We start from the raw sequence: 9955 nt of genomic DNA on the forward strand, positions 1-9955 counted from the left end.
AATACAAAATGGTTAAACCCAAGAAACCCTAGATATCATAAAAATCTTCAAAGGATCAAACCCAAGAAAACAAAGGGGGACACACATTCACATTGGAGATCCACCGCTTCCCATACAAAAAAAATTCCTTCCAGACATTCCCCCATAAAAATAAACACACTTACCCCTAAAAACATTAACAAATTACAAATGAGATACGATATAAACTGAGCGTGTTCGAGATCTAGGTTTTCAAAATATTGAAAAGAAGGAGCAAAGAAAGAGAAACAAACTCTTCGTTCCTACATTCCCCTTTATCTTTTTTCTTCTTTAACTGCTTTTTTCTCATGGAAGACCGGATGGGAGGAAGGGTGCAGTTAGGGTATTAGATGACTGTAACTTTGCTGACCGAGGGTAGGGGAAGTGCAGTGAGGGGAGGGGAGGGAAAGGACGGGCAGCTGCCCCTGCCCGGGCAGTTTTATGTTGGGGGTGTGACCGATATATCCATTTGCACGCTGTTGCGTTGGCCTTGGATTTGGGGTAAAAAGCCTCGAGAGCGAGCTTCCCTGCACTTTATTCTCTTCAAATTCGATACTTTGCTGTACCAAGAACGAGGTTTTGAGGAGAGATAGAAGACCTCTCTCTCTCTCTCTCTCTCTCTCTCTCTCTCTTTATGTCTGATGATACATTGTCTTGTTCTACATTCAGAATCTCATCTTCTCACTTCCACGCATTAGTGTGTTGTCTCTCTCTCTGTTCCCTCAGTTTTGAGTTTGTGAGTTTCTTTTCATTTCTGTTCTCTGTTTTCTATAGACAAAACCAGAAGAGGAAGAGAAGTAGAGACCCATTTCTTTTGGGCATTTTGAACTGGGTCCTATCTATTGTGGAAAACCCAGGAACCCGAACATTAGGAAGCTGAGATTCTCTTCCTTGGGTTCTATTGTTTTTTAGTGATGAACTGAGAGGGAGCAGTGAGTAGGAGATTACCCCCATTCGTTATTTTCGTCTTTATTAAGAAATAATGACCTTGTCCTCATCAGTTCGAGAAAACCAGAACCAAGAAAAACAGAGAACTCAAACTTCTTCTCTTTGATTCTCCTTCACTTTACCCGGTAGTGGGGGAAGAATCCCTATTTTGGGGTTCTTTCCGTTAAATTCTTGAGCTATCCCTCTAGCTTAATTTTGTTATCTTCGTTCTTCAGTCCATTATAAGCAAGACCCATAAACCCGAAGAACAAGAAAACAGAAATAGAAACTACCAATTCCTTTGAGCAGGAGAGCTGTACGAAGTGCTTGTGAAACAATGAGAGATGGAAACCCGAAGAAAAGCAAGGTTTTTCATTCTTTTTCTTTTCTGCATTTTGGTTTTTTAGCTTCCGAGATTGTTGACTTGTCTTCGCGCTATCTAATTTCTGTTTTGTTTATTTCATTGAGTGAAGCTCTCATGGTCGAAGACTCTGGTCAGGAAATGGTTCAATATCAAGGGCAAGGCTGAAGACTTCCACGCAGATGATATCTTTTACGAAGGTGGTTTTTATAATCCGATTTTTATTCACCTTCCGCATTTTTTCTGCGATTTGGGTCTTTTCTTTATCTTCACTTAGCACATGATGGTTTCTTTTTATAGAAATTAGGGTTTAGGCAATGGGAATCTTAACTTGAACATCAGAAAGAAAAAATGGGTTTAACTCTGCAACGAAGTCCATCGCTTGATTCATTCCTGTAATTTCTTCTGGACTCTGGAAACCTGTCCACGTCAATTTTTCTCCATCAGTATTTATCTTCCGCAACCATCTTTCAGATTTAATGGGTTCAACAAATTATTTTCCAGACTTAAAATCTCCTTCTACTTGAAGTTCAGAAATTGTTTTTCTCTTTTGTTTATAGAGTTTGACGATGTGGGGTTAATGCATAAGTCATGATCAAGCGCGGCTTTAACAACTTTATATTTCTTCTTTTTAGGTGGCGAAGGAGAACCGCGGAACAGTTTCTCAGAGAGGGAGGCATGCACGATCAAGAAAAGCAAAACAGGTTCAGTATCAGATTACCTGTATAGCTTTGGACAAGCTCCTTCCAACCCCACCCAAAACTCTCAAAGATGGTGTTTATGCTTCTTTATTTTTCTCAATTAATATGTTTTCCCCCGCTTGGGCGCACAGAGAGATTGAACAAGAGGAGTTCTGATCGGGCCCGGCGAGGGAAGGTTGATCCTGATGGCGCTCAAGTTACAGATGTCCAAAACTATAGGTATGTTTTTCTCTTACGAATTTTCCTTATATTTCAGCAGGAAATTAATCTTAACTGTTTTTTTTCCTCTCTTAATGGGCGGGTAGGATTTTTGTAGCGACATGGAATGTTGGTGGAAAATCTCCTCCAAGTTGCTTAAATCTGGAAGATTGGCTCCATACATCACCTCCTGCAGATATATATGTCCTTGGGTATGTTGGTGTTTAGACACGTTTTCTCTTATAATTTCGTCTTTTATTCTCCAACTCTGCAGTTGCCACAATGTCAACAGAACCTTATTTGATTCCTTTCTCTTTTAGATTTCAAGAAATTGTTCCTCTGAATGCTGGAAATGTTTTGGGAGCAGAGGATAATGGCCCTGCAAGGAAATGGCTGGCTCTCATTCGAAAGACTTTAAACAACCTTCCTGGCACCAGTGGAAGTGGTGGTTACCACACACCTTCCCCAATTCCTGATCCGATTGTGGAATTGGATGCAGATTTTGAGGGATCAACAAGGCAGAAAACCTCATCTTTCTTTCATCGCCGGTCATTTCAGTCTCTAAGTCGTAGCATGAGGATGGATAATGACATGTCAATCTCACAACCCCGACTTGATCGAAGATTCAGTGTCTGTGATCGGGTTATTTTTGGTCACAGGCCAAGTGATTTTGATCCCAATTTCAGATGGGGTTCCTCTGATGATGAGAACGGGCCTGGGGATTCACCAAGTACCATGTTCTTCTCACCAATGTCCTATGGAGGGTCCACATCCATGGAGGACAGAGAAAGATCATCAGGGCACTCAAGGTACTGCTTAGTTGCAAGTAAACAAATGGTTGGGATATTTCTCACTGTGTGGGTGAGGAGTGATATCAGAGATGATGTTCGCAACATGAAAGTTTCCTGTGTTGGCAGAGGATTGATGGGTTATCTCGGAAATAAGGTATATTGTTCGCATGATTCAAGCTAGTTTTATTTGTTCTTTGAATCCCTCTGGCTGAATATTTCTTGGACCTTGAAAAGGAGGCAATCTTATTCTTGAGGTTTTCCAGGGCTCAATCTCAATTAGCATGTCTTTGCATCAAACAAGCTTTTGCTTCATCTGTAGTCATTTAACATCTGGGCAGAAAGAGGGAGATGAACTAAGAAGGAACTCAGATGTTATGGAGATCCTGAGAAAGACCAAATTTCCACGGGTTCATGGGGTAGGGGATGAGAAGTCCCCTGAAACAATCCTTGAGCATGAGTAAGACCATTTGTTCATCAATTCGTTAATTCATTGTCGGTCAAGCCTGTTACTAGATATTTTTTACCTTGAAATTTGCTTTGTTCTACTTATTCTCTGATAACTTTTGATTGTTTTTAAATGATTAGTTTTAATCAGGTTAATTATACTCTGTTCTTGCTCAAGTCTAATCAGAATTCCTCTGTGCAGTCGAATCATATGGCTTGGGGATTTGAATTACCGGATTGCTCTATCTTATCGCTCTGCAAAGGCACTTGTTGAGATGCACAACTGGAGGGCATTGTTAGAGAATGATCAGGCATGGCTTTCTCTTGAATTCTTTTATTGGTTCCTATTCTTGGTGTTTGAAGTATTTCTTTCTCTACAAATTGCAAAAACATGTCAATCTGAATCTACAATTACTTCCATTGCAGCTTCGCTTGGAGCAGAGACGGGGTCGTGTCTTTGAAGGATGGAATGAAGGAAGGATATATTTCCCACCTACATACAAATATTCAAACAACTCAGACAGATATGCTGGGGATGACCTGCACCCTAAGGAGAAGAGACGGACCCCTGCTTGGTAAACACATTTCTATAGCCAAAAATCATGAAATAGGTCAAACAAACATACAGACACTTTAAAGAGGAAGAATATAAAATTATGTGTTTCTGTGAAACATGGATATATTTTTGAACATGGTAACAATCAACAACAATACAGTCAATCAATACTGATTTAGCTATCCGTTTGCATGTGAAGGTGTGACCGTATCTTGTGGTATGGAAGGGGCCTCCATCAATTGTCTTATGTTCGTGGCGAGTCTAGGTTCTCGGATCATAGACCTGTCTATAGCATTTTTTTGGCAGAGGTTGAGTCGATTAGCCGTAATCGAATTAAGAAAAACATGAGTTGCTCTAGTGCCAGGATTGAGGTAGAAGAGTTGTTGCCACACTCACATGGATACACTGAACTGAATTTCTTTTAGAGAACGTATTGAAACCAAGTTCACATTCAAGTATGCTCCCTCCCTCCCTCCCCCCCCCCCCCCCCTCTCTCTCTCTCTCTCAGCTATCTATTTTGTATTCTCTATTTTATTGTTTTGAGTCTAGAAGGTTTTCTTTTATTGATTTTAGGGAGGCATGAAGTTGTCTGCAGAAAAGAATGGACACTTCGACTCCAGGAGCGCACTAAAGCGGTTCCAGAAAATCAAAGCTTCAATCATCTTTACCCCGAAGGTAAAGTACCAAAATATGGGAAAGAATTTCTTTTTGATTTGTGAAATATGGGAAGGATTTTAATAATCTTTGTTGAATTTACTTGAATTTTTTTTCCTGCTAATTAATTGGTTTCTATGCCAGGTTTTCATGTAAATGAATCCCACCAAAGGGTTTTATAACAAAGATGGATTCTCTCCAAGGTGATCACTTCATCTACTTTTACCTTATTGAGTTTAATTAGTGGTCGGGCTTTTGAAACCTTAGAATTCATAAGGAGACTAGTAATTTCACCAAGGGGCTTTCAAGCTAAATAGTTTGGACGGTGAATAGTTTTTTGAGCTAGCAATTCTTTATGCATCTTAGAAGCTAAACAAATTCTGTCTCTTTTGACAAATTTGTCAAGTGTGGGTTATAGTAATCTTATCTTGCAAACATATCTCAGATAGAATATAACATAAATCAAACATAATATGTACTTGGCTATTGGCATATTATCTGAAAGTGGTGCCGTAAATTGCATCTACTTTCCTTGAAAGCATTTTTTTTTTCAGTCAAGATCCTAATTGTTCCCTACCCTCATCTGTTATTTGGTCCCTGTTTTGCAGGCCCAGACTGACAGTGAAGAAATTCTCTGCCTCAAAGGGGGGTGATTGTGACATTTCCCCCCTCCTCAGAAACCAAAAAAGGTTGGTCATTTTCTTTCCTTAATATATATATTTTTTGCTGTAAATGTACATGTCAAGTTTTCTTCTTTGATCTTGACCATTTTTTTCTAATTCTTGCCGCGGCCTTTTGCTTGATTTTGACAGACCGGTTTGTAATTTTGTCTATAAGGAGCCCCCACATATTCGAGTTTCACAATTTTTTTCTCCATCTCCAAGTCCTGGCCAGCATCTAATTCCAGCCCCAGCCCGAGCAATTCCACGTTTTTTCTCGGATAATCCATGTCCGAGTTCTGAGACTGCAACTGGGTTCTTCCTACATTATGTTCAATGGCGAATGAAGATATTCGGGCACCATGAGAGCACCTTGTGGACTTTGGTGGATTGTTTCATGTACATATATAGAATATTCACCTCTTTTTTTTGGTGGTTTGATTACTTGATATTATTCTTTCTCTAACAATTTGTCTTCTTGGTCTCAGACTGAAAGATGATCGAAATAATCATTCGGGGTTAGTTTCTTTTGTTTGTTTTAATTATTAAAAGGAGGTGGGGATTTGATGGATCCTCATCAGTAATTTACTGAAAGTGAAAAAGAAAAGAAATAGAAAATTGCAAGTGATCATTTAACTGAAGGTCTCGAGCTTTGTTGCTGCTTATGATTTTTGCTGAAAAAAAGTTGATTTTGTTGGTTGTATCTTCAACACTTATTTCTTTTACTTATTTTACATAAAAAGTAAGAAAGAAAAGAAGAGAAAAGAAAAGCATACAACATCTGCATACAGTTACAGGTATGGCAGCTAATATTGGGGCATGTCATAATTTGACTACTTTTTGTTTCTTATTTTTATTTATTAAAAGAAAAAAAATGGGAAATGTTTTTAATTCAAAATTTGAAAATTAAATTAGAGGAAAAGAAAAGGCAGGGGAGTGGCATGAAAGTGGGGTTCAATGTTCTTTGACTTGTTTTCAACGGTAGGTTTTAGTGTGGTGTTAAGAATTGAGAGGAGATGACGAGGCCAAGCATGTGAACGCGTTCAAACTTGAAATGATTTGCCACGTAGCCAGATACGGTGGGTTAAATATGTGCTTAGCAGAACCCAGGAAGTCTCGCTTTCACCACTTTATTTTGTTTGGATGACTAAATTACCCAAACCCCCCTCAGGTAAGGACTCCCATGCCCCTAGGCAGGGCCCTTGTACCAAGTACTAATTAGGCTCTAAACTCGGTTGATGGAGGGAATCGAACCCAAGTCTCAGCTACGATCAGCCGGGGGCCTTGTCAACTTACAGCCAAAGCCAAGAGAGACGGGCGAACTACTTTTTAGTTGCCTAAAAGACCCCTATCATTAAATGGATAATGACGTCTAACTGCCCTCCAAATTGTATTTTGTGGGTGTAATTGCTGCTAATTATGGATTCGTCGTCATCTGATAGTGATTATTAACGTGAATGGCAGGCGGTATCCGCAGCGTCGCGTCGATTCGATTCTGTTCTCTGTTCTGTTGTTGACAGTTGGCACGGAAATAGGAGAGGGATACTTTTGTCAAATAGTGCATGATCTCTCCTTTATTCTTTAACTGGCGTCCTAAGTTATTTGGAATGACCTAAATGTCCTCACATTGACATCGGGAGGGAGGAGGGAAGATGCAATTGCAGGAATAATAAAATAAAGCGTAACGTAAGCGTACCTTCTACCCAATTTTTATTGGTGTGCACAATGACGAAAATGACCTTTTCGAAGAACGGAATAGAAGTTGCTCTGCTCTCCGCCCTCTCTGCCTGGTTGGATTTGATTGACATTTGCCTTGTTTGCATGCATGGATTATGGAGTTGGAATGAGCTGACATAGCCAAATTTTCCTTTATTATTTTGACCTGACTAGTGACTAGTGAGGGGATTCTATTTGAATGGCGAGAAGAAAGGAGAGAGAGCACGGGTGGGGGAAGTATAAGCCAAAGGAAAATCAAAATGTGGGACCCAATGGGCAGTGTAAAAGATCACCTGATGGGACCCAATAGAATATATTTTAATTTTATTTTTACGGTGGCCTTGCCATAGTGTGTTATGATAATAGGGTGGTGACAGTACAGTATTTGTTTTAGGTTATCAGACCATTTGGTTGGGATGTGGCGCTTGATCATTACCTTTCGTTGAAGATTGAATTGGAACTACTAGTCGTCGTCGGCACCCGCAGAAGGGTGAAAAAAGAAGAAGAAAAAAAAAAAAGCAAACGACACTTCTCCGGTCTCCCGTCTCCCTGTTTTCTGTGCCCCACCCTCCATCTACTGTTGTGACCCGACCCATCATTTCTTTTTCCTCTTATTTTCTCACCGTTCACCGTTCAGATCCAATAATCTAGACGTTGTAACATATTATTCTTTTCGTTACCTCTCTCTGTCTCTGTGTAGTGTTGTTCTTTATTCAACTTAATTTTTTTTTACAAAGACAGTCAGACTGAATTGGGGGTAATTTCAATTTTCAAGTTGTAAATTCTCTCAGTCGTACAGACAATGGAAGAAAGAGAGACTCAGAATCTCATGGGGTTTGGTGGACAAATTTCCCCATCTACAGCTAATAACTGATAAAATAAAATATCATTAGATAGAGAGAGAGAGAGATTTAGGAGGGGGCACCCGCGCTTTGGATTGGAACCATTTTAATACCTCGGTTTTAGGAAAACCTTACACATGTTCCTCTTTATTACTCGTCATTTCATTTCTTTTTTAAAAAGGAAAGAAAACAACAAGATGAAAAGGGTTAAGGCTTAATTAAGGTCTCCCCACATGAAAGGTACTACTAAGCGCGTTGTGTAGGTCTGTCTCATTTAATTTATCAGCAATTTAGCATCTTCCATGTTCCATCTCTCTCGGTATGGGCCATTAGTTGTCATGTGAGTGAGATAACCATAGTAGAACTAGAAATTCCTCCCTTAACACCTACAAACATACATTGTAATTGAAATCCATCCAACCATGCAAATACAGACAACTTTTGTCTCATCATCATGCCTTGTCCCAATTACATGCATGGAGATCTCTCTCAGAGTCGGGCCTGGATTGGGACAAGGTAGAATCAGTCCCAAACCAATGAGAAATGTCAAGGTTCCTGATGGAGTGCAATCTGGCCGGTCCTAACTGTCAACGACCTTGTCTCTGAACGAAGCTATAGGGAACTTAAAACGGAGAAGATGAGGAAACTTCGGGGGAGACCTGGTGAGATTGTTCCGAAACCTAAGTTAGTATTCTTTCAAAGGCAAGATAAAACCAGATGGTGCAAAGTTCACATACCTTGTTCTTGGGGGGTAGGGAGCCTTTTATAACCACTTCGCGCACTCACTCCGAGGCTTCTGTCAGGTCGGGTATAATTACTTCTATGCTTCTGCCAGTTTGGGCGTCATCCCCTCTACTGGGACAGAACCGCCACTACTCCTTGTCGGAGCCGTCTCTACAATAGGAGATGGCGGGGGTAGGTGGCGGTGGTAGGTGGTCGTTGGAATGCGGCTGTCAAGCGTCAAATCCCAAGTTAGTCAGGTGCGCCGCCCCTGGATACGGACTCCTTCGGTGTCAGGTACGGTTTGTTCAGTTCAGTGTCCTGGGGGCGAAGTGCTGGAGTGGTGCGGGAGGCGAAGTCTTGAGTTCGGAGAGGTGTGGCCCGAACTGCCATGGGGCAGGCCAGTTCGGGTTGTTGCCCTTTTGTGTTCATAAGGCTCGGGGCCTAAGGGAGAGCTTGGGCTCCGTACTGGGAGTTCGGGCTCCTTGTGGAGAGTTCAGACCGTTGGTTCCTCCCTTCGGAGCTCGTGCCTTGGTGAGCTGTTATGCCGAGCTGTTGCCTTTGCCACGTGTTGAGTGATTACGAGGTCGGGCCAAATCTTCCTTCATCAATTGCCCCCCACTCCTTGTGCTAAGGGTCTTTCACGCGGGGAGTTCACGAGGTGGCGGGTGGATTTGTCCCGTACTTCGGATTAGTTGAGTGGTAGTGCGAGGTGCGTTGCCAGGATTCTTTTGGGTTTCTTGAGCGCCCAAAAAATGGGGGACGTGCCGATCTTCCTACAAATGCTGACTAACATGACAACGTGCACCTTTTTTCAAAATTCAAAAAGCGTGCCGCTGGGAGATGCGACAGTGGGCGTCTTTTCAAATTTGAAAACGTGCCACTGCCACCTTTAATACGAGGAGAGGTGCGGTCAGTTTCGAGAGACGTGTGGCTAGTCATGTCTTGGTCTCATGAGACGTGCGGTCAGCGCTGCTGCGGGCCGTCAGATTGGCTTTGATCTGAGCCGTTGATTCTTGGTTACTACGGGTATAAATAGTGGGGGACCCCAGTTTCTTTTGTCACTTCTGCACTTGGCTTCTTGAGCTCGCGTCCAAGCTTTTAGTTCGCATTCAAGGTTTTTTGCTCGTGTTCAAGTTCTCGTAGTCTGTTCAAGCCTTTTTCCGGGTGAGTACTTTCTTGGAATCCCATCTTCCCTCCTTGATGTCTAGATAGGATAGCTCAGGCGGTTCTTCAAGTGGGTCAGATGCAGGTTCTACGAACCGAGTTGCATCCCATGATGGTCCTAGTAAACTAGAGGTAGAGCTCAAGGAAGAGTTCGAACCCGTAGGCTGAGTCGCCTCGGGTAGTTTGGCGTCCACCTCTCAT

The 9955-nt window shown here is 41.6% G+C and overlaps 1 protein-coding gene across 4 annotated transcripts; it reads left to right on the forward strand.

Moving 5' to 3' along the window:
* The first annotated feature begins 489 nt into the window (after positions 1-489).
* Positions 490-5950, forward strand: LOC148879174 (type IV inositol polyphosphate 5-phosphatase 7-like). Of its 4 annotated transcripts, none has more exons than XM_088960619.1 (15): positions 490-1312; positions 1419-1506; positions 1942-2010; positions 2139-2226; positions 2313-2417; positions 2526-3150; positions 3260-3453; positions 3643-3751; positions 3867-4015; positions 4196-4451; positions 4570-4671; positions 4795-4853; positions 5259-5339; positions 5463-5708; positions 5798-5950. In XM_088960619.1, the coding sequence occupies exons 1-10, from the start codon at positions 1283-1285 to the stop codon at positions 4419-4421; spliced, it is 1683 nt and encodes a 560-aa protein (XP_088816745.1). In that variant the 5' UTR covers positions 490-1282; the 3' UTR covers positions 4422-4451; positions 4570-4671; positions 4795-4853; positions 5259-5339; positions 5463-5708; positions 5798-5950. The 4 variants fall into 4 exon arrangements, with proteins under 4 accessions (XP_088816745.1, XP_088816748.1, XP_088816744.1 ...); XM_088960622.1 differs by having other exon boundaries at positions 4582-4671; XM_088960618.1 differs by having other exon boundaries at positions 5463-5950.
* Positions 5951-9955: the final 4005 nt, after the last annotated feature.

The sequence above is a fragment of the Nelumbo lutea genome, chromosome 1, assembly GCF_056320005.1.
Source record: "Nelumbo lutea isolate HS-2025 chromosome 1, American lotus-T2T, whole genome shotgun sequence".
In the NCBI taxonomy this organism is placed as follows: domain Eukaryota; kingdom Viridiplantae; phylum Streptophyta; class Magnoliopsida; order Proteales; family Nelumbonaceae; genus Nelumbo; species Nelumbo lutea.